We start from the raw sequence: 24,151 nt of genomic DNA on the forward strand, positions 1-24,151 counted from the left end.
GCTCAGCAGGGCAGAGACAGCCTGGACAATTCCTATTGGCTTTTGAAAGCCAATAGAATTAGACTCTATTCAAGAGAGTCTATTCTATTGGCTTTCAAAAGCCAATAGAATAAAAGGGAGTAGCACAGCTAAGGAAAAGGAGAAAAAAATGGTGGACTGCATTGTTTGACGACCCCCGTGAAATGGTCATTCAACCCCAAATGGGGTCGCAACCCACAGGTTGAGAACCACTGCCTTAGAAGGTCTTTGATGGGATTCACACAGATTGATCTCATTCTCTGTCTATGTGCCATAAAACCCTTTATTCCCAGCGACTCATAGCATTTTCTGCATTTCCCTGAAAGGTGGCTAATTTTTGGAAGACGGGGAACAAAATGAATTCCCAAAACAAATTTTAAAAATACGCAATGCTGTATTCAACAAGTGAATATTTTTTGTAAAGGAAAGGTAAATAATAAGCAGGATTGCCCTTTGTGCCCTCAACAAAGTAGAAGGTTTCCCCCCCCCCCAAGTCTGTTTTTGGGGGCGTGCTCTGTTTGTACGAAAAGCCATTTTTTAAATTGTTAGCTGGTGCAATGATACAGGAATAATGCAACGATTGGTAATCCAAAGCAAAATCTAATTTTCCTCCTCACGGTGGCATGCTCCTTGCTGTAAGATTTTTTCAGTGTGCTAAGTCTCAAGCCAAGGGCCACCTATACAATAATTTTGGCATGCCTGCTTCTCTTTCTCAAATGTGCCTGAAAAGATCTCAGTTGATTTCACCATTCCCACTCTCTCCATCCAGAAAGGACTGGAACCTGATTTTCATAGCTGTGTATTTCAGGGAATACCACAGGCCTCGCCACGTTGACCAAACCACTCCATTATCAAAGGGACCGGAGTATGTCCCCTTCTTGTAATATAGTCCATTAAGATTTGCTGCATGGCACCTTGTGGAAATGTCAGAGGGGGGAAAAAAACAGAAAAAGATATTAATGAAAGGTCAGGCAATGGCCCAAGTGCATAGTAATAGATAAAATGACAAATCTTAATTGGCAATATTATATTATGACCAATTGGTGTTAGAACTCTCCTTCAACCAGGTGACTTCCAGTTACATTGGAACAGAACGGGGGATTCTGGGAGTTGTGTTCCAACCCAACAAGGGCACCAGATCAAGAAAGTAGCATACACTTTTTGTTATAATATGAAAAATTACAGTTTAACTAGCTGCTGTTAGATAAAATTGATCATTTTCTATAATAAAACCACAAGAGCTGCCTTTACACTTTAGCCTGTTGCCTGATACTGTATTTTCATGAATTTATGCTATTTCCATTTTAGGGCCCTTCAATAAATGGTAACTCTTTAATTTAAATAGAAGATACATAGGAAGAAGAAGAATGAAGAATTGCAGGACTGGAAAAGTAACCTATACAATGGTGCGTAAAAGTTGTAAACATTTTTGAATTTTTAGCATTTCTGCATAGATATGACTAAAAATGTGATCTGTTCTCCTCACAATACTGAAACTAGATAGAAAGAACCCAAATTAAATTAAATGAGTCAAAAACATTGTATTGGACATCCTGCCTCATTAAAAAAATAGAATTCTGGGCATTCACTATCAAAGTCTGATCTTCACAATATGTGGAGGTATGTGGAAGGATGTCAAACAAGGAGCTTTCTGAGGATGTTTGAAAGACAGCTGTTGATACTCACCCAACTTGAAAAGGTTACAAAACTATTTCCAAAAAGTTTGGACTCTTACCGGTCAACTGCCAGGCAGATTGTGTAGAAATAGAGGCAATTCAACACCACTGTTACCCTTCCCCAGAGTGGCTGACCAACCAAGATCATACCAAGAGAACACTACAGAAAGTCTCAAAGATCCTAAGGGTAACATCTAAGGAAATAAAGGTGCTCCATCACTGAAGGCTTTCATAAAGTTTGAAAGGGTGTAGTGTCTCCTGCTTGAGCAGGGGGTCAGACTGGAAGACCTCCAAGGTCTCTTCCAACTCTGTTAGTCTATGTCAGGGGTTCTCAACCATGGGAACTTTAAGACTTGTGGACTTCAACTCCCAGAATTCCTCAGCCAGCAAAGCTGGCTGAGGAATTTTGGGAGTTGAAGTCCACCAGTACTTTTGCCATGCAGAAATGCATAGCCTTGGATCACGTTTCTCAACAAATCAATGAACAAGTATAAAGCTTTTAATTGGGTTCTCTTTATCTAGTATTAGGACATGTGGAAAACCGATCAAAGTTTAGGTCATATTTGGCAAAAGCACTATCTAATTTGGCCCATGAAGAGACGCAATGTACTTTTGTTCTGTTTGTTGCAATTCTCCTTGTTCACCTTTTGTCATGTGTAATTTCTAAACCTGCTTGCATTTGAGTATATCACCAATGGAAAGGAATGGAGGTTCTTGCGCTCCCTTCCTGAAAATATGGAGGTAATGCTGGTGCCTGCAAACTAATTTGTGTCCATTTCTTTTCATAGTCCACCTTCTCTTTAGGGAAACTGAAGGTGCCTCTCTTTTCATCCTGTCCCGAATCTTGAGGGATAAATTAGGCTAACTGAAAGTGCGTGATCTCAGATAACACAGCGAGCTTCCTAGCTGTGGAGAAGTAGGAATGCTGGACTTCCTTGCTTATCTCTGCATCCCATTTATCTTTCTCTAGAACTGGCAATAGGTACATCTGACTGTGACACACACAATAACAAACAGCCTCCACAGATTCAGACATCCAGGAGGGAGACCTGTCTCAATTGTCTACTCTTCAAGTGACTTCAGTAGGGTTGCTGCCAATGAACTCACCTGTTAAACCACCAGCCGCATTTGTTCTCTTCTGCACAGTTGCCTGCTAGGAACCTGTCATGGTCCCGATCGGGAGCAGAGAAGGGCATGCCGTTGAGTGATGCAGACCATTGGCTCTCAAAGTTGCTCCCCCCAGACAAAGCATTCCCAGCAGTCCCGGAATAAATGCCAAACCATAGTATGTAATTGTTCTGAAGGAAAGCCACAGCACCTCATGTTACTAAGATTCAAGATTAAGGAGCGAGTCATATGTCAGAGACTGCTACCACCACAGAATATTATAAAACCTCAGAGCTTAATTACATGGAAGCCAGCTTTTCTTGGTCTTGATTGGCCCCCGGTTCAAGGTTTTCATGGATTAGGCAGAAATCGGAGCATTCCATAATCCCCACCCAACAATGGTACTGATTAAACACTGAGGCCCTACGAACAGGGTTTAATGGCCCACAGATGAAAACAGCATGCAGACATTCCCTGCCTAACCTTTGACCACCTCTCCCAAGTGCCACCAATGTTCTTCTGAGTTTCTTAGCCTTTGGAAACAGCTTTCTAGATGCCAACCCCTTATCTGACATTTCTGCATTTGAGTGGGAGAAGTGATGGGAAGTGGTAATTCTGGAGAGAAGGGGAGCCGCCTCCCCTGATGAGGCAGAATGCAACACAAAGGTCATAACCTCCCTGCCTTCTTTACTGATTCACTGGGATTGTGGGATATTAGATCATTAGGCAGTAGCACAACCACTTTAGTCCTAATCTTAATTTAGATAGACTATGATCTTTCATATTACTGAAATTCCAATCCCAGAGAGATTAGAAAAATATTCTGGTCCCACAAGAGTTGCCAAATTATAATTCATAGTCAACTATATTTCACCTCTTCCGGTGATCCTAGTGGGTTCTTTAAAATAATAGTTACAATTTTCTAGACTTATATTCTAGAAGCTCTTTGGTTTAGCAATAAGACATTTTCTTTCTGATTTTCAGCTCAAATGGACTGGAGATCGCTTCAGTTTTTTGTTCAGGAGGCCCTAAATATAGGTTTTTGGTTATATATTTCATTTGCTATATTAGCTCATGAGGATACTGATGAGATAGTGTTATATTGTCTGCCAGCATCTCATATGACAGGTCATTAGGACCAATTATTCATTCTCATAGGTCAGGCTACTCACTGTCTCATTCCTGATCTGGAAATCATCATAAATTGCATATCGTCTCTCTCCATGCCAGTCCATTAGATCAATTTTCAGTGAAACTTCTCCTAAAATATTTTAAAAAAAACACCTTTGGTTAATAAGGGGCACAGTGAACCCTTCACTGCAATTGTTGCAGGAGTAAAAAATCTTTTACTTGAGGGACCACATTTTTAAAATATTATTTTTGGTGGGTTAGAACTACAGGGCAGGAATGATATTAAGGTGTCATGTAAACTGACAAGATTAATTTTTTTATTGAGTTGATGATGATAAATACTTAAGGTGTGCAAAGCATGATTAAAGGCTTTGTTCTATCTTTTCCCTCCTGAACTTGATAGAAAACTGTACAAATAGTGATTGGTTGTCAATTTTTAGTGGAAAAAAATCCTGTTGGGATCACTGTCCTGGCCCCCTATATGGCCAGCAAGGCAATTGTTGTTGTTCCAATATTTTTGTAATGATGTTACATGCAGAAAGAAAAGCAAATACTACATCAAGAACTGAAAAGCAGCACAAGGATAAAGGGTTATCCACTCTCTTTAGTTGTTCTGCATAAACATTTTAATTTTTATTCTACCTTTCACTCTGATGAATACTTGGGCACTGGACAAAATTTAGAAAAGAAACATACTATGAAAGTTAAAAATAGAAATTACAATTAATATTAAAATTAATACTGATATCATTTAGTAATGAAAAAAAATTAGCAAAATGATTGCATTTTAGAGGTTTTGTAAATGCAGAGAGACTGAAGACTAGATGCAACTCCTGAAACAATAGCTGGAAAATCATGCAGGAGAAGGGCCTCCCAGAAGGATATGCCTCTGAGAATGGAGAAAATTCAAAAGGGCTGCTCCTGAGTATCTTCAGAGAAGGGCTGATAATCCCTAAGAAGATTAGGCTCTACATTATGTAGAGGATCAAAAATTAGTATGACCACCATAACATTGGGCCTAGGAAACTTTGGAAGCAGTATCTATCTTGATTAACCACAAAAAGAAGCAGAGTCCAACTTGATTATACTCCGATAACAGACTGCCAGGACAACCCAAAGTTTTAGACTAGGATGGGAGCTTGAGAAAACATCATGGAAGAAGCAATGTCTAGCTGTTTGCATCTTGTTGCTAAGAAGACCACATGCATGTTCAATGATGTCCCTAGGAATCAAGCTTAACATGAAAGAAACTTCCAAACCCAATGAAAATGGCTCCAGATAAACAGTATTATTCAGATGTGGATGGAACTGCAAGTCTACATGTTGATAATCCTAGATTATATGAACTGGAAGGAATCTTAAAGAGAATCTAGTCCAACCTGCTGCTTAAGGCAGGAATTCAATCAATCCCAACAGTTGGCCATCTAGGTGCCAAAAGAAAAATGCCCAACAAAGGGCAAGTGGACACCCACAACAGGTCTAAATGAACTGTAGATGCTCAACAGTTGTTGCCATTAGGAAATTGTTTCTAATATTCCACTTGATTTCATTGGAATTTATTAGTCTTGGTCTGTCTTTGGTTTCAACACAGAACAGGTGTATCCTACCTTACATACAGTATAACATTATTTTAAATGTTTGTAGTATACACTGCTCTTATATCCATCCATAATTTTCTATTTTGCAAAGTGAACATGCCTTTAAAAAAAACCTAAACATTTAACTATTCCTTATAATGCTTGGTTTCTAGACCCACTGACATCCTAGTAGCTTTCACATGTTAATGTGATCTGAGATCCCATTGGCCTTTTTAACTGCTGCATCCCACTGGTGTTTTTTTAGGCAGGGAAGAATAAATTGCACCCCTAAGGAGATATTAATAGTCTTCTAACAGAACTAGTCCTGCTCTGACAACTTTAATCATAAATAAGATTATCTTGAGTCACAAAGAACAAGCATGGGCAATCTGACCCCTGGAAGTCTCCACTGGATGTTGAAAAAGGCTTTGAGTTCAGGTAATAAACACCCCAACACTGACCCCATGTATACCCAATACCAAGTCAAATCTTGGTAATATACTATTTTCTTCTTCCCAACACCCCAACACCTAAATATATCTAGATTCTTACATTGCCTGTCCTTGATGTTTACCAATATTATGCTCCTTGCCATTTTGTGAGGAGGTAAGAAGAAACTGTGAGGTCAGACATATTCCTACCACTACACATAGTTTATCCTTAATAGACTCTTCCAGAATTTATCATAAGAAAAATGAAGAAGATCTAAAGGCCTGCATTTACTAATGGGCTGATACAAAGCATTACTTTATCTGTGTTTAAATTTATTGGTAGGTATCCTTACCATTAAAAAGAAGATCATAAATCTTATCATTACCAAGCCAATATTCATCATCCTTGCCCTGTAATTGTCCAAATCCTTCTTTGTAATCAAGCCATTCTCTGCAGCAAAGAGGTGTACACATATTAACCTCAGTAGACAATTTAGTGCTAAGTAATATGAAATTACAACATTTTAATGATCATTACCTTTATATCACATCTTTCATCATAGAATTCAAGACGGCGTAAATGAGATTTTTAAGGAATATTACCTATGACTTGCTGTAAAAAATGGCAGTTATCGTATGTCTTCAGGCCATTTGCTCTGATTACCAACCAATTGCCTGTAAGCCTCCAATTGGATTGTGCTATTTTTTTGTTTGATTAATTAACCCATTAATTAATTAATTAATATCTCACCTTTATTATTTTTACAAATAACTCAAGATGGTGAACATAACCAACACACCTTCCTCTGCCTCTTTCACCACAACAATCCTGTGAGGTGAGTTGGGCTGAGAGCAAGTGACTGGCCGAAAGTCACCCAGCTGTCTTTCATGGCTAAAGTGGAACTAGAACTCACGGTCCCCCACTTTCTAGCCTGGTGCCTTAACCACTAGGCCAGGGGTAGGCAACCTTGGCTCTTTTATGACTCGTGGACTTCAACTCCCAGAATTCCTGAGCCAGTCATGCTGAGGAGAAAGAGAGAGGTTTCCAAGTTGAGCCATGCTGGCTCAGGAATTCTGGGAGTTAAAGTCCATGAGTCATAAAAGAGCCAAGGTTGCCTACCCCTGCACTAGACCAAACTGGCTCTCAAATACAAGTAGATTACTATATTTTCCCCTTTTTGTATGGCAAGAGATAGTCAGACATAGAAGCTCGAGAAATATCCATGTTCTCAGTAAATAAGGAGGTGAAACAAAGGTCATTCTCATCTGCTTCAAGTTTTCCTTTCTTTTTATATTTGCATCAGCTGAGACTAGCTCTGGACCTGCCTGGCTTTGCACTGTTGGCTGTGCTCAGTAGCCAAGTCAAATTATTTTTGGTCCAGCTTGAATATACTTGAAACCATAGTAAAATTAGACATTGTTTGTGCTGTTACAGCCCTATAGAAATTATGGAGTGAGCTGCTTTCCTATCTTTGCATTGCTCTGTCTCTTTTTTTCATGGGAGCTTTTCAGTATAGTGAGGAAGGGCAGCTTATCAGCACTCCTCAAAGCAATGCTTCATGCTTGAAGACTGGCAGAAACTAAGATGACTGAGGATACTTCCACATCACCACCATTTCTATTTTCCAGTCCCCCCACAAAAAAGTTTGGATCTCATTTTAATAATCATTTCCTTGATCGTTGAGTGCTGAGATAACGTAGAGAGAACGCTATGAGTCAATCGGTGTTCACAGCTGGAAAATAAGACCACCAAAAATGTTGTCCATTGTGCTGCCTCCTGAATGACTGCAGATACAGGAACAACAACATTATTCTTTCTGTGCTTCATATTCAGGGAAATAAAATCCATTTCTAGGGCCTCTCCTTCCATATTTCTACTCTACAATGTTTGTGCCTTGTTGGGGGGGTGGAAATCTAAGCAGTTTATCTGAGAAAAACAATCTTTCTGGTTGCATAGCTGCATTCTCTATTTAAAGCCTTCTTGTATATTGTGAAAGTAAAAAATGCCATTTTTGTAACCAGATACATAGCTAAAAAGCCCTAACCACAGTTGCATGCTCCTATGGAAGCTTGAATAGAGGAAGGTGGGAGGGATGTGTGTGTGTGTGTGTGTGATACTCATAGCAAATAATGTCTGCAAATTTTATGAACATCTTTGTCTTTTGGGGGGCATTTCTTAATTTGCGATGATGCATAAAGAAACCGTAGACTCTTTTCAGGTGAGCTATTAACTATACTCAGAAACCTACCGGTAGAAATTTTCTTTGCCATTGCACCGCCGTTGAATTACCGTCCACCCTCCTCCATCTGACATATCACAGTACACAAGAAAAGGTTCTCTGTCCTGTCGTGGTTTAATTCTGTAGTACCCGCTTTCTCTTCTTCCTCTATTAAACAGCATTGCACAATCTAAACAAAGCATCAAAACAAAACAACAATAGCTCCAAATGATGGAACTACATCCAGCAATTCTGCACAGAACAGGAAAGTGTATCATTTTTGTTTTTGTACTCTTTTATTGCCCCAAATTCATAGGCCATTACTATAGATCTAAATAGTGGATGTATTTATTTGATATCCCATTTTTGTTGAAGAGCTAAAGATGATATGTAATGACTCCCTCCTCCCATATTATTGATTTATTTATCAAATATATACACTACCCATTTCACTTTCTGAGTGGCTGATTTAGAAATAAAAGCCATACAAAGATATTATTAGAAACAGAATTGAAAGCAAAGTTTAAAAAGGCAGAGGGAGTGCCCTCATGCCACCACCCATCCTAGGTTTGCCTACAACTCATAGATCCTCATGCCAGCTGGTAAAGTAGGTCTCTAGGCTTTTCTAAGAGCCAGAAGAATGGGGAGGCTGCCTTACCTCAGGGTGCAGGATGTTCCACAGGATGGTGCAACAGTAGAGAAAGCTCTCTTCCTAGACCCACCAGTTGACATTCTTTACTGATGGGGTCCAACCCTCTGAGGTAGGCTGGGAGTAACTAGCCTTAAATCACCCACTGAGTTTCCATGGCTGAGGGTGGATTTGAAATTTGGATCTCCTTGACTTGACCACTACATCTTCCTGGCTGAGCAACTCACAGCTTAAGTGATTATGGAGATTCTCTCTATCTCGTCCCTGATTTTCAGCGATGTGATTTTTTTCCTTCATGGGGCCCAAAGAAAGGGTGGCATGGGTGAGCGAAGCTTGAGATGGAAGGAATCCAGGAAATTCCTTTGAACCTTCTAGTGTGTGCTCAGATCACCCGCTGATCTCCCAAACAAATAAAAATGAAACGCATCCCAAAGGTGCTTTTCAAAAGGCAATTGAATTTTTTTGGGTTTTTTTTCCTTGAAAATGTTTGCTTCTTATCCAAGAAGCAAAGGTTTTTAAGGGAAAAAAAAACCCAAGAAAGTCCAGTTGTTTTTTGAAAAACACCTGTGGGACAACCATCACCTGGATGACTGAGCATCTCCATAGACACTGAAAATTGAAACAGTTTAAAAGTGTAGCTCATGGTCTCAGAAAGACTGACTATACCTTATTAATAGCTACAAAAGAATAATTAGGTTCTGTGGAAGATGAATCTGAACTAATTTGTTTTGCATGTCCCATTTGCTCAAATATCAATCCTAATCCTGGTGTAGATACAAATAAATCATAATTATTTAAATGTATTAATAATGTTTATATCAGAGATACAGACCTCTTTCAGCCCCATTTTGAGAAAGATTTCAAAAGTCCTACTTCCAACTGTGCTAGAGCCAATGTTAAAGTGGATAGAGCCTCTCTATGAAAAATGATCTTTCTAAAACAAAAAACAGCTGCATAATCTTTCTCCCAAATTCTTAAGTTATCAAGACATAATTTGAAGAAGCTGCCTTTCTACATGTTTGCTCAGTAGCAAGTTTCACTAGATTCAGAGTAAACACCAGTATAAACATCTCTCATGCTATTACATTTCCAGGTAAGCAAAGTTTTACAAAATAAAAACAAGTGAAAGCAAAGAACTATAGCTAAACATAGCTTACATTTAAAGCACTCGCCGTATTTTTCTATCCTTATAAACCATTCTTGCTTCTGTCATATTCATAATCAGCTTAATGCACTGCCTATTAAACTTTCCATCTCTCTCTTTTGAAAATTTCATCCATTTGACCTAACAACATTTTTCTGAGTTTTCACCTCAATCTATTCAATCTATTTAATATGATTAATGTTTCACTGAATAAAACTTTACCTGTTTAAAAATAAAAAATAAATTATTGAAACCAGCTAAGGTAATACTAATCTAGCCATCCCCAATTAATTGCTCTCAAGGCATTTTTGGATTACAAATTCCCACTTACCCAGGAAATGTGGCTTTTAGGATGTTCGGAACTGAATAACACAATAGTAGAATAGCAAAGTTGGAAGGAACATTGGAGGTCTTCTAGTCCAACCTCCTGCTCAAGAAGGAAACCCTATAATATTTCAGACAAATGGTTGTCCAATTTCTTCTTAAAAACCCCATGTTGGAGCACCTACATCTGAAGGCATGTTGTTCCACTGATTAATTGTTCTAACTGTCATAATATGACTGAACACCAAGAGTCTACAGAATGCTATCATAATAAGGTAATTCTCAAGAAAGACAGATTTATCCCTAGATCAGACATGTCAAACTCGCAACATCACGTGATGTCACACGACATATCGGAACTTTCCCCCCATTGCCGGCAATGGGGTGGGCATCGTTTCCTCGTCACGCGTCCAGCCCGTGGGCTGGCAGTTTGACACCCCTGCCCTAGATAGTGTACCTTGATCATAGACTAAGAGACTTCCACTAGTTGTGGGCAAAAACATATTCAGAGATGCTGTCTTCCTGGCAGAGAAAACTTTGCTTTTTCTTCTGTGATAGTTGTTCCCCAGCAGATCTTTCAACTGAAATTCATATAACTGGTATAAATCTTGAAGCATTTTCAACTTCTTCTGTAGTTTGCTGTTTTCTAAGAGGCATTCCTCCTTTTTCTGAAAGTAAGGGGAAAAATATTTGCCTGAAAAACACATATATCTTTAACTTTGTATTTAGAGTAAGATATCAGCAGCAAAATAAGGTTCCTAACACGATCCTCAGCCTTTATGGTCATTTATTTGTTCAATTTATGGTAGTTATGATTATTCAGCAATAGAATACCAGTAGGGTTAGGCCATAGTCTGTGTGTGTGTGCGTGTGTGCGCGCGTGTGCGCTGTCCCATACCATGTGCAACTTTTTCATATTGAAGATTGAAGGCAGCATGCTTGAAAAAGGGAGCACGCTGAAGTCTTATACATTGCAACAGAGATTGCTCATTATTCAACAAGTGAATGACAGGCGTATTCATTATTTATTTAAATTTTAAATGTAAACGTTTAGGCTATTATAATCTTCAGCAATGGCTTGAGTATTGACCAAGCCAACAAGCTAACTCTCTTTGTATTGAGAAAATTTCCAAATATTCAGCAATTTTACAGCCACTCAGGATTCTTTTCTTGGTGTTAGTAGAAAACTCATCACAAGTATCCAGCGTCTACATACCGAGAGTCGTGGCGCAGGTGAACAAAATGGTCCAAGGAACAGGAACAGCAGCAGAAGCAGCTGAATCACTGAGATATTCATTTGACAGAGCTGGGAGGTGAAAGGGGAGGACATGGATATCTTGCGTTACATGCTGACAATAACTTATTTTCTAACCCTTTCCTGTTACTTTCCCCTTTTGACACTGAGACGGCTATCCCCGGGCCGTCTCTTCCCCTTGTTTCTCTAGATAATAACTAATTAAAACATGTGGTTTTGGACATAGCTTTATTTTTTTATTTACTAGCTTTATTTATTTTTTATTTTTCCTTTTTTTTATTTTCTATTTATTTTCAATATTGGAGAAGATGAAAGCATTATTACTTTTGGGGTTTGTTGCTTTGCTTTGCTATATCATTTTGCATTTCCCACACACTTCCCACTGGGTGGCAGTAGAGATGCAGAAAGTCTTTTTATGTGTGCTTGCTTTGACACCAGCATTCTCCAGCATACCTATAATTCAAATTTCTTGGGTAGTTTGTTAAGACAGAAACCAAACTTGCTGTCATAAATTATCCTCTGCAAATTTGGATGCCAGATTCTGCTTGGAGATTCTCTTCCAGGACAGAAACGGATTTATAGCTCATTTGGTGTGTAAGACAGCCTCCGATTCTCGTCTTCTTGCTGTTTATTCATCTGCTCAAATCATCTTCAGCCACAGCAGTCCTTAGATTTATAGGCAGACAGCATTGCTGTCTGATTCTATTCCAGAATAGTTGAAATATAAAGTATCGCAGCCAAAGGAACACAGGGAGAAAAGCAACTTCCTTTTTTATTTGCTATAGCAGCAGTGGGACTTTCGCTATGATATGTTGTCATACTGGTTGCTTAGCTGATCTCCAAATATTTGTGCTCACACATTGCACTCAGTGCAAACCTTAATATGATTTAGGGAGGATTTATGAACCTAAGCCTTTGAGATGCTGACACCTGATATGTATAATTTCTGTGCTGGCTGTATTCATCTTGGTGCCAGCTTGCCAGGCAAATTGCTCAAATTCCTATCAGAAATCAGTAAACTGCATTTGCACAAAAATGCAAAATGGTTGAGCTAATTATGCTTCAAATATCACTGAATATGCCCAAATGCAACATGAAAACCAAGACAAGTCATAATTTATTATTTTCCCTACAAACTTTGTTTTGGCTGGGGCTTTTTGTTTTATTTATTTAGCTTTCTAGGGGCAACAACAATCATCCCATTAGGATGAGAAACCATCACTGCATGCAAAGGGGGATGCTAATTACCTTGTTCATTTTCAAAATGAAGCTCTGATAACCCCAAACTCAGAAGAGAATAGAAGAATTTTATAGGTGAATGGGAAGGTTAAGTTCCACCACGCTTTGCAAACCGTCTTTTCCTGCTAAACTTGATTTTTGATAATAAAAGAAACTTTATTCTGCTACTCCGAACCTCGTCTCTGAATTTCTTTCAAGGAATTCTACAAACAAATTGGGGGCTCGTCCGGGATCCAATCTGCGCTGGGACTCTGAGGGGTCCTCCTTAGGTGCACCCCTTTCCTTTTGAAAGGAGGGGAACCACCCAGAGGACTGCGGAGCTCTTGGAAAACCCGTAAAATTTTAATAAAGACGAGTATTAGGAGAAGGGTGAATAAAGTGCGGAACAGCCTGAAGACAGACCGGGTAACATCTGCGCGCAGACCCTGGTGAGTACTGGTTTGAAAACACCAGAACACAAGAGTCCAGGGCGGTCGGGATAGAGTGTGTGGATGTGAGAACTGGCAACGGGGCCGGGTGGAAGTCCTTTTGAGGGACCTCGGGGAGGTCTGCAGGACGGAGTGAGTGAAGGGGATATTATTGAATATCCGGAGACGGTGACGTGTGGAATTGAGAAGGAGTTGCTGGGAGGGACATAGGCACACATACTCAAGATAGGCTGAGCACCCATAAAAGAAATGGGGGGCAATACAGGGTCGACCAATCCGGGGAAAAAGTGTGTTAAAAGGATCCGTAAAAACCCCAAACTTAAAATCGACCCGAATGGCCCTTTGGGCAAAATATTGGCTGGATGGGGATCCCCGCCCTATAACCGGGAGATTTTGAGGTTGGGGTTGAATAAAGAAGATATGGTCAATTTATGTTGTTTTGTTTGGTGGGAGGACGATAATGTGGAGTGGCCAAGGAATGGCTCCACAGATTATTTTCAGTGTCACAATTTATATAACTATGTGAAGAAAAAGAAATGTAAGAGTTTAGATAATGAATTAGATTATGCGCTAATTTGGGTGACAGATGATGGTAGCAACAGAACAGCAAGTGATGAAGCAGGAAAAACCTCCTAGAAGAGAGTTTGGGGATAAGAAGAGTCCCTTTGAGACAAGATATAGGGGGGATGAAAGGAACCAGTATGTTAATGGGAGTAGAGGAAGGGAATTTGGAGGATTTCAAGGTGGATACCAGAATAAGGAGACAACGTGCTTTGGATGTGGAATGAAGGGCCACTTTAAAAAAAAAAAAAAAAAATTGCCCTAAACGCGCGAGAGAACAGCAAGTTTACTCAGTGTGGGAAGAAGAGGATAGTTTTTACTAGGGGAGGGAAAGGAGCTCATTGGCTTTTGAACAGCTCCTTGAAATAATAATAATAGTTATTGATTTGTCAAGAGAAAGTATGAAATGAAATATCCCTATATGAAAGTGTTTATACAAGCAGTTTGAATGGAAGTGAATGTATGGATATGCTGATCCTGTCTCTCTCTCTCTCTCTCTCTGTGTGTGTGTGTGTGTGTGAGTGAGTTTCTCCCCCATTTAAACTGCAGGTTTTATTGTTTTAGCAAGTGTTTGCATGAGAAGAGTTCCATGGAGAATGTGAGAGAATTTATGGCAAATTCATGTGAAGGAGAGAAAGCTATTCCTCCCCCTTCGTTTTCAGCTGGCTGTGTTGCTTTAAGAGTGAGAGACAGAAAGAAAAGGGGGGGGGGCTGCTCATTTTAACTTTTTTCTCCGCTTGGAATTCTGCTTTGGGAGGAAGGTGGGGTGGATGTGAAATTTAATACCCATTCTTATAGTAATGAAATATGAGAAGAACTTGAATACACCTATACTGTAGTTTTATTTTTATGTTTTTATGTCTGTGTGCAGGACACACTGATAAAAACATAATATCTAGGAGACCTGAAGGAATGGTAATTCAACCCTTGTTTAAAACGAAGGAGTTGAGAAAATTTTGGGATTATAAATGAGCTATGTTTTGAATAAAGATTTGTATGCAAACAAACTCAAGCAGAGTTGGTGAGCGCTCCTTTGTTGGCTCTTTACTAAGCAATGTGTTTGTAAATACGGATAAAAGAAATGGCTAGGGGAGGGATAATTGATACTTTTCTATGGTTAATATATGGTTGGTTATATGATATGTAGACAAATACATAAAATGCTCTATAACATCTAATGGTGAGGCTATTTCAATGCATTCAAGTTGATTTTAAATCATCTCAAGTAGGAAATTCCACAATATGAAAACTAATGACATGTTTATAAAGAATTAGATACTGGGGCTGTTTTCTGCTTTGTCTTATCTCAGGAAACAAGGCTTGCTGATCTAAACACCCCCTTTGAAATTTCCTGTCCACAAGTTTGAGGTGGGACAGTGGATCCTGATCCGAACGTGAAAGGAGGAAAAACTGCAACCTAAGTGGGAAGGACCATTCCAGTGTTGCTGACCTCTGAAACAGCAGTCTGGACGAAAGAAAAAGGGTGGACCCACTACACACGAGTGAAGGGACCAGTAGCTGAACCAAAAGAACAGTGGACCTGTGTTCCAAATCCAGAACCTTTAAAGCGACAGTAATCGAATGTCCAAACCAGATCTATGACTGGAGAACGATATAGGAGAGCAACAAAAACAGAAGGATGTGAAGCCTGCATTACGAATGCCACCAAAGGAAACGCAAAAAAACTGGCTATTTGATACAAACTCCTCCTCTAAGCTTCAAAGTCCACTCCATAGAAGTCGGAGACCAAGTGTGGATAAAGACGTGGAAAGATGATTCCCTCAAACCGAAGTGGGATGGACCGTTCTTGGTGTTATTGACCACAGACACTGCCATTCGAACACAAGAAAAGGGTTGGACTCATTATACCCGAGTAAAGAAGGCTAATCTTGAGGAGTCGGAAACATGGAAAGCATTTCAAAAAGAAAATATTAAACTAGTGACCAAATAAGAAATGGGGGAATTGAATGGGAAGGTTCTAGAAAAGTTTAAAATTTTCTATTCAGTAACAGGCTCACTGAGCATGTGCAAGAAAACCTGAGTACGTGCCTGGAACTAAGTAAAGAATGTCCACATGTAGAGAACAAAAGAATACCCATATATGGTAAGGTAGGAGGTAAGGTAGAATAATTGTGTCGTCTGATAGGTTTGTGACCTGCCACGTCAGGAATAGCTGACGTAGGTATAGGAGGAGATAGGGAGGGGTATAACTGCTGTTAGCTTCTGTAGGAGGTGTGGCTTTTCCTTGTGACTCTTGTGAGTACGGGTTAAGTTCCACCACGCTTTGCAAACCGTCTTTTCCTGCTAAACTTGATTTTTGATAATAAAAGAAACTTTATTCTGCTACTCCGAACCTCGTCTCTGAATTTCTTTCAAGGAATTCTACAAACATAGGCATTCTTGCATCCTGTCATTTTCATTTTTAACTATAGTACATAGACAGTCCTCGACTTACAACAATTCATTCATTCAGTGACCAAAATTACAACGGCACAGAAAAACGTGACTTATGACCATTTTTCACATTTACAACTTTTGTAGCATCCCCATGATCATGTAATCAACATTCAGATGCTTGGCAACTGGTTCATATTTATGACCGTTGCTGTGTCCCAAAATCATGTGTTTACAACCTTTTGACAAGCAAAATCAATGGGGAAGCCAGATTCACTTAACAACCAGGTTACTAACTTATCAACCGCGGTGATTCATTTAACAACTGTGACAAGAAAGGTTGTAAAATGGGGGATGTTCTTTCTTTGATCATTTTTTCTCCTTCTCTTCTTCATTTCCAGAACTTTTTTTCTTGTAACCTAATTCACATATCTATATGTCGCTCGGGCCCCAGGCATTACTGGGCAATGTCCTCTGCATTTTTTAAGATATTGTGGGCCACAAAAAATAACTTGAAGAACTGAATAGGCTTAGAGAGTTTGAGACTTCTGATCTAAATCCTAAGCCTTAAGTGTACAATCTTTCACCATGGTGGTTGAAGTGGACAGAGCTGTGCTGGCAGGCTAGTGATAAAACAAAAGGGCTGGGGCTGTATTATGTGTAGGGATAGGGAATTACTTCTCCCCTGCTCTGGGTTTTATTTTAAAAAAAAAATGTGCTAAACTTATTAAAAATGACAGAGAGTTTAATCGGGTCCTGCTTATACTGGTAATGACTGGCAATGGAACTATTAGAGGTCATGAAAATAGAATATGGGGAGACTTGTGAGGTTCTGCCATAGATTTACATTTTTCCATAAATTTACTTTACAAATCAAAAGACAATAACTGATGTTCGTGTATTACAGAAACCAAAAACTCCACAAACCACATAATGGTTTAGCACAATGGTTCTCAACCTGTGGGTCGGGACCCCATTTGGGGTCGAACGACCATTTCACGGGGGTCGCCAAACAACGCAGTCCGCCATTTTTTCCCCCTTTTCCTTAGCTGTGCTACTCCCTTTTATTCTATTGGCTTTTGAAAGCCAATAGAATAGACTCTCTTGAATAGAGTCTAATTCTATTGGCTTTGAAAAGCCAATAGGAATTGTCCAGGCTGTCTCTGCCCTGCTGAGCCCGCCAAAAGTTCTATTCTGCAAACGGTGCTGCACCAGTTGAGTAGTCCTTGACTTACGACCGGTTGAGTAGTCCTCAACTTATGACCGGTTGGGGGTCGCGGCATTAAAAAGGTTGAGAACCACTGATTTAGCACAATGTGTGAATAGCAATAGCACTTAGACTTATATACTGCTTCATGGTACTTTACAGTCCTTTCTAAGCGGTTTACAGAGTCAGCTCTGGATCCTCATTTTACTGACCTTGGAAGGATGGAAAACCGAGTCAACCTTGAGCCTCGTCAGGATTGAACTGCTGGCAATATGGCATTCTTATCACTGCACCGCCGTGGCTCTGTAGCCAAGGAGGAATTCTGTAGGTTCCACTGTACCTCTCTCATTGTGCTCACTGCTTCCCTATTTCAAATATAGTCATTATATTGGCACTTACATGACTGAATCCTTTCATGTGACAGCTTATAGCACAAGCCTATGTCTGTTTGTAATTCCCACTGATAAGTGGTTAGATAATTGCAGCCTTCTTGTCTATGGTGCAAATCTAGATTTCTACCAATGCTTTATACATTTTGACTGAAATCATAGACTATCTCTGATATTATGCAAAGCCACATTTGTAGCTGTGTAAGAGCATATAACTGCAGCCATTTATGGATTCCTTTGGTAAAGTTCTTGTATGACATATTTGAAAATACACACCTGGTGTCTGTACAAAAATGCAGAGACTGTATCTGAACAGGGAAAAAAAAGGATGACCGGAGTAGACCTCTGTGATGAGATCAAAAACATTGTGATTATAACACACTCGGAACATTTTGTTCTTTCCCAAGATAGCCATTTTGAAATTCTGAAAGCCCTTCAAATTGTGCCTGCCAAAGTTACTCCCTTTTCCAGGAATAGACAAAATTCAGAGTAAATCACTTCTCAGATAATTACAGTAATGACCTATTAATATTATTTTACTCATGAAACTCTGAATAGCATTTAAACCGTATACCTATTCTTCTGGCAACAGTGTAAATTATATAAATGTGCTCCTTTTTTAAAAAAAAATAATAATGAAACTTTAACAAGTAATATTATCATCAGCCTATTTCATAAACAACACAGTTCTCAGAAGAGCTTCACTGCTCTCAGTGGTTTTGAGTGCAAAGTGAACATACTGGCCAGGTTCACATATCACAATGTTTAAAATATGTATAGTTTTAGCTTAGCATATTATGTGTGCAATCAGTAGGGACTTTACATGCGATATATAGTCTGAACCAGCTAATCTTTCCTCTCCTCCCCTCTCTATTTTCTACAGGAAAACAGGCCTAGAATGATATTAATATATTAGAGCCAACACATAGCATGAATTTATAAAATAAAAATAAGAAGCGGTCATTAACAACTTTCAAATAATGCAATGAAGAAAACTAAGTAAATTAACTTCAAATATAAAAACCTAGCTTCTGAGCTTGCTTGCTTGCTAGGTAATATCATCAGTACAAGTGACTATGGGGTTATATACAGTAGTTTGCCAAGCCAGTATTGGTGAGATTAGGCTTTTCTCCTTGGTAGCTCCTCAATTAGGGTATCGTTTTGTCCTTGATTGTCTGGAGGCTGCTTATCTGGATGATGGCTGTTAAAAGAGAATGTGTTCATGTCTTTTTGTTTTCTTCTTAACTTTTTTGTTATCTCTTTTGAAAAGTGTCTAAATATGGTTGATTTCTGTGTGTCTATTGATGGCTGAAAGGTAGATTTAAAGCAGGGGTCCTCAACCTTGACAACTTTAAGACGGTGTGGACTTCAACTCCCAGAATTCCTCACTGGCTGAGGAATTCTGGGAGTTGAAGTCCACACGTCTTAAAGTTGCCAAGGTTGAGGACCCCTGATTTAAAGTGTCCCGACTGGACTATATATGTTCAAATAGCTTAACTACATCAGTAGTGTCTGCAGGGTGTGGAATAAGGCAGCGATATCAAAAGTAGCAAGATGTCAGCTAGGGAGTCACAATTCAAGCCTACTCCTTTGTACATATTTTTGATGTTGCTGCACATACAAAAGCGGCAGGGCTTGGATCAGGATGTCGCATACACCGATTTGTTAGTTTTGACACCCTCACTTGGTTCCTTCCCCACTGCATAACACTAGTCCCACTAGAAAGATGCTGAGCACTGGGCTTTAATGAAGCTCTTTGTTAAAGCTAGGCAATGCTTCAGTTTCCCAAAAAAGTGCTTTGGGGCTATGTCTTTTCTCAAAATCAGCAGCAGGTGCTGTATGATCTTAGGAAAAGGGGTGCTGTTTTAAAAAGTTGCGACAGATGTTACCTACATGCTCCTAAACAGAACATATTTTTGGAAACAAATCCAAGGCATTGAACGTACCTAATATGTGTTTTCCCAGCATGTCAGTAAAATCCTAAAGGCCAACCACCCTCCACTGAGCTGTACTGCATATAAAAGGATTAGGAAAAATGTGGTTGCCAGATATTGATGAACTCTAAGACCCATCATCCCCAACCATTAGCAATGCTGATCTAACAGGCTTAAATTCTCATTCTGGTGAGAAGATACAGTGGTTTCTGATTTGTTAGTTCTTCAACTTTGTTTTGTTCATTTTACTTTTTTTCCAGTAATTAATTTCATACCTTACAGATGTGTTAAAGCTCAGCTCCCATAGAAGTCAGAGCAAGCATACAAAATAAGATAAAAATTCTTATTCTAAGCTCCAGACCAGAACATTACATACAAATACACATGAACTTTTCTTGATAGAAATACATAAGTGATTTGCCACTGTCTTCTTCCAAAATGTTTTTTTTTTAATTTCCCAATTCTGACCTACAGTCCTAGAATTTCTTAGTGTTCTCCCATTCTCCCATTCAGTACCAACCAAGCCTAAACCCACTTTTAGCCACTGTGTAAAATAAATGGGAACCATTGTGTTAGTAACAGATTCCACTAAATCAAATGCAGCAACAAAAAGGACAGCGGCAACAGGAAGAAAGAAAACAAAACACAAGAGGAAAGCAATTAGGGAAATTCTATATTCTACCTCCGGGGTCCCCAACCCCCAGTCCGTGAACAGGCACTGGTCCGCAGCATGCCAGAAACTGGGTGCAAATAAGTTGAAGTCCCATTCACTGGATGCAGGCAATACACAAAACCACACCCCCTTTGGTCCATGGAAAAACCTCTCTCCACGGAACTGGTCCCTGGTGCCGAAAAGGTTGGGGACCTCTGCTCTATCTTTTGAAATGTGGCCTAGATTGTTAGCCATTAATGTTGTAGAATAGAATGCAGCCGATTTGCCTGTTTAAGTATTATGTGAAAATTAATTGCACAATAATATATTCTTTCTGTCCCTTTGTCTTTTTTATTTTCCTTATTTTTCCATCCTTCCAACAATTTGGCCAGTGGTATTCCTGTGTCTTAGCAGCTGCATGGGTAGGAGAACTTTAGCAGCACTCAGCTTGGACAGAAACTGGATGCAACTGATTCAATAAACATACCAAACCCCACCCCAGTTGAGTAACTTGGCTTGTTACTGAGGACAGAAATATTTAGAAAGATAGAAGTGTTATAGCATGGACCAGCATCTGTTTCAAATCAGTGAATAATAAAAATAGATACTGGACATTTCTGCAAATTTTGAAAATAAATCTGTAAAACAACTCAATGGTGTTAATCTCCCAGATTGTAAATATGGAATTACCTAAAGAAATATTTACTTTAGGCAATCATTATACTGTACACTTATCAGAGGAAAACCTCCTCAATGTAGTAAACACATATAGGCTCATGTTATGAATTTATAATTATAATTTAGAGAGCTTGTGGTATGAACTCTTGTGGCTTTCCTGTTCACACTTTCCAGCTATTCCTAAATGTTGGCTCTACATTCAAAGCCAACACGTACAGGGGAGAACAGGATTTCACAGCCTGGACACAGACAAATATCTGTACTTTCAGGCAGTTCTCAGATGATAACATGCTGACAGGCTGTTCGTAAGCCAGTCTCAAGTGCTTCAGAAATATCTTGTAGTGAACAGAACACTAAAACAATTTAATTCTGTCCTAACCAATGCAAATTCCAGTCAAATGTATATCTTGAGGTAATAAGATAGGAACTTTAATGAAACCAGAGTTAAGACCAAGTCTCTTAATATAAAATGCAGTCACATTTCTCCTGGCCTTTCCTTAAGCAGGGTTTCTTACAACAGGGGTGTCAAACTCGCAACGTCACATGACGTCGCGACGCATTGTGACTTTTTTGCCATCCGGCCCACTGGCCAGCAGTTTGACACCCTGCTCTACAATAAGCATCTGCTACATCTGTTCTTTCTTTAGTTTTACACACAGGTAGATGTCCTAAAGCAGGGGTAGTCAACCTTGGCTCTTTTATGACTCGTGGACTTCAACTCCCAGAATTCCTGAGCCAGCTGGAATTGAAGTCCACGAGTCATAAAAGAGCCAAGGTTGACTACCCCTGTCCTAAAGGATATATAGCCTTTCTGCAGTCCAAGTAAAAATAGGAGCAGTACCCAGTGACCAAGGGGAGCCTAACGGGAGATGGGAAGATCTCCTGACATCAGCTACATCACTAGCATGTTAGATGACATCAACTAGCATGTTAGATCACCCAAAACCTTCTTAGGAGAGGAAGGAAAATAACACTTTTGAGTTGGAAAAGCCAAAGATTACTTTGTTGCATCAGTTGTTGACTGGGGGTGAGAGAAAAGCTGCAGCATGAGTATGTGGCATTTTAAAATGCTTATCGGATTCATGAGGCAATTAATGGGATGTGAGGAACACTCAGTGGCATTTCTCTGCTCTATTAATTACCACAGACCTATCAGCCTGACCTCAATACCTGGGAAGATTCTGGAAAAGGTAATCAAACAACGAATCAGAGAACACCTAGAGGCAAACAAAGTCATTACTAAAAGCCAACATGGGTTTGTCAAAAACAAATCATGCCAGACAAATCTTATTGCATTCTTTGACCAAGTGACAAAATTAGTGGACCAGAGGAATGCTGTGGATATAAAGGAGTCATCTAATGGAGAGAACTACAGTTAATCTCACATTTATCTTTTTAGTCCTAACAACACTCAAAGACATTTTTTAAAAAAAATCTAAGAACTAACATTGTTTACTGATAGTTTTCTTCAGCTTCGTGGAAATACAAGGATTTCCTCATTTGAGCAACAAATTGAGATATAATTTCTTGCAAATATGCCCTATCATATTATGGAAGAAAAAGTAACAGTAACATTCCTTGTGTGGATATCTTTGTACAGCATTGGCTAACTAACAGCCAATGCTGTACAAAGACAGCCACACAAGGAATGTTACTGTTACTTTTTCTTCCATAATATTATAGGTACAAACCACGTTGATTTATTCAGAACAATACTGTTGCAAACATAACCCTGAAGAAATTATGGCTGGAAAAAATGGAGAATAAAGAAGGCGGTAAGCACAGAAATCCCAGAAGTGAGAAGAATAAAGCCACCACCCATTATAAACCGCACTTCCCCCCTTACTTTTACATAGGAGAGTATAGAAAAGTGGAAAGTCCTATATCTCGGCCCATTGAAGAATATACAGCAGAGCCTAAGAATGACTATAATCAAGGGGAAATGCTACTTAGCGTGATAGGAAGAATACATTTATTTTTAAAAGGTGATTAAATATCAGATTTTATTTATTTGTATCTGCCTTTATTGGTTTTTTTTTTACAAATAACTCTCACCCCCAGCAAACATAACCAACACACATCTCTCCTTTTATTTTCCCCATAACAGCAACTCTGTGAGGTGGATTGGGCTGAAAGCCACTCTGTTGGTTTTTATGGCTAAGGTGGAGCTAGAACTCACAGTCTCCTACTTTCTAGCTTGGTGTCTTAACCATTAAGCCAAAGTAGCTCATCCCCTCAAATTGTATAAACTAACTAGGAAATATTCACAGGCTATAAAAACGAGTGCTATAAATTTATCCGAGAGCTTTTTTTATTATTATTAAATATAAAACAAATTGAAAACGAACATATGCAAATATGGTAGAAGGAGGTAAATGAAAAAAGCTTACCCTATTTGTCATGGTTTGATGCATTCAAGTGCTTGAGCAACTGAACATGCATGAGTTTTGCTTCTTCTGCAGAGATAGTGTGCATGCTTCCCTATCTTCTTCCCTCCCTACCCTGTCAACAAATATAAATTTATATGTAGGAAAATAAAAACAAAGGATTTATTAGAAATACTTTCAGCTCCCTCTACTGACAATAAAGGGCACAAACTCTTTCTGGAAATTTTAGAAAAGATTCTTTAATGACGTAAGTGCCTCAATACGCAGAAAGGAGAGAATCCAAGCTTTTGTCCTTTCACTGGAAAAAGAGAAGAGATAGGAAGAAAGAGAGAAAAAGAGAGAGAAAATGAAAAATAAAGGCCAAAATTCTCTACCTTTATGTTGCCGTAACACTTCTGAAAGCCAGTGTGGTGTAAAGGTTAAAAGATTAGACTAGAAGTGAAAGATCCGGGTTTAAAATTCTCTTAGTCATTTATACAGTTTCTGATAGCCAGTGGAGTGTAGAGGTTAAGATACTGGATCAGATCCAGAGTCTAGAATGGTTGGGTAATATTGGGTCAGTCATTCTCTCTTATCCCTAGACTGGGAAGTCCAAAAACATCTATCAACCAACCTGTTCTTGACCAGTATATTGGACTATTGTTCTTACCTTTATCAAATTTATAATGCCACCCATGTATCCACAAAACTCTGGGCAGAGAACATATAGTATAAAAACATGGACAGATGTAAACTTTGTTCAGTATACAAA

At 39.1% G+C, this 24,151-nt stretch overlaps 1 protein-coding gene across 2 annotated transcripts; it reads right to left on the bottom strand.

Annotated features, from left to right (window-relative positions):
• Positions 1-115: 115 nt before the first annotated feature.
• On the bottom strand, positions 116-23,504 carry LOC120312505 (fibrinogen-like protein 1). Of its 2 annotated transcripts, none has more exons than XM_039353295.1 (8): positions 23,404-23,504; positions 11,493-11,582; positions 10,734-10,944; positions 8,190-8,349; positions 6,294-6,391; positions 3,974-4,062; positions 2,802-2,992; positions 116-932 (listed from the first exon to the last, which is right to left on the bottom strand). In XM_039353295.1, the coding sequence occupies exons 1-8, from the start codon at positions 23,425-23,427 to the stop codon at positions 752-754; spliced, it is 1,044 nt and encodes a 347-aa protein (XP_039209229.1). In that variant the 5' UTR covers positions 23,428-23,504; the 3' UTR covers positions 116-751. The 2 variants fall into 2 exon arrangements, with proteins under 2 accessions (XP_039209229.1, XP_039209230.1); XM_039353296.1 differs by lacking the exon at positions 23,404-23,504 and adding an exon at positions 17,573-17,992.
• Between the last annotated feature and the right edge of the window lie 647 nt (positions 23,505-24,151).

The sequence above is a fragment of the Crotalus tigris genome, unplaced genomic scaffold (assembly GCF_016545835.1).
Source record: "Crotalus tigris isolate CLP2741 ecotype Arizona unplaced genomic scaffold, ASM1654583v1 scf7180000018510.657491, whole genome shotgun sequence".
Classification (NCBI taxonomy): Eukaryota; Metazoa; Chordata; class Lepidosauria; order Squamata; family Viperidae; genus Crotalus; species Crotalus tigris.

What these genes read in the sequence shown, in the direction of transcription:
- LOC120312505 (XM_039353295.1), bottom strand. Translation starts at nt 23,427, where the DNA reads ATGCATCAAACCATGACAAATAGG. An exon ending in GGCAAAGAAAATTTCTACCG is followed by an intron (nt 6,392 to 8,189) that starts GTAGGTTTCTGA and finishes TCTTTGCTGCAG; the next exon opens with AGAATGGCTTGATTACAAAG. An exon ending in TTATGATCTTCTTTTTAATG is followed by an intron (nt 4,063 to 6,293) that starts GTAAGGATACCT and finishes AAAATATTTTAG; the next exon opens with GAGAAGTTTCACTGAAAATT.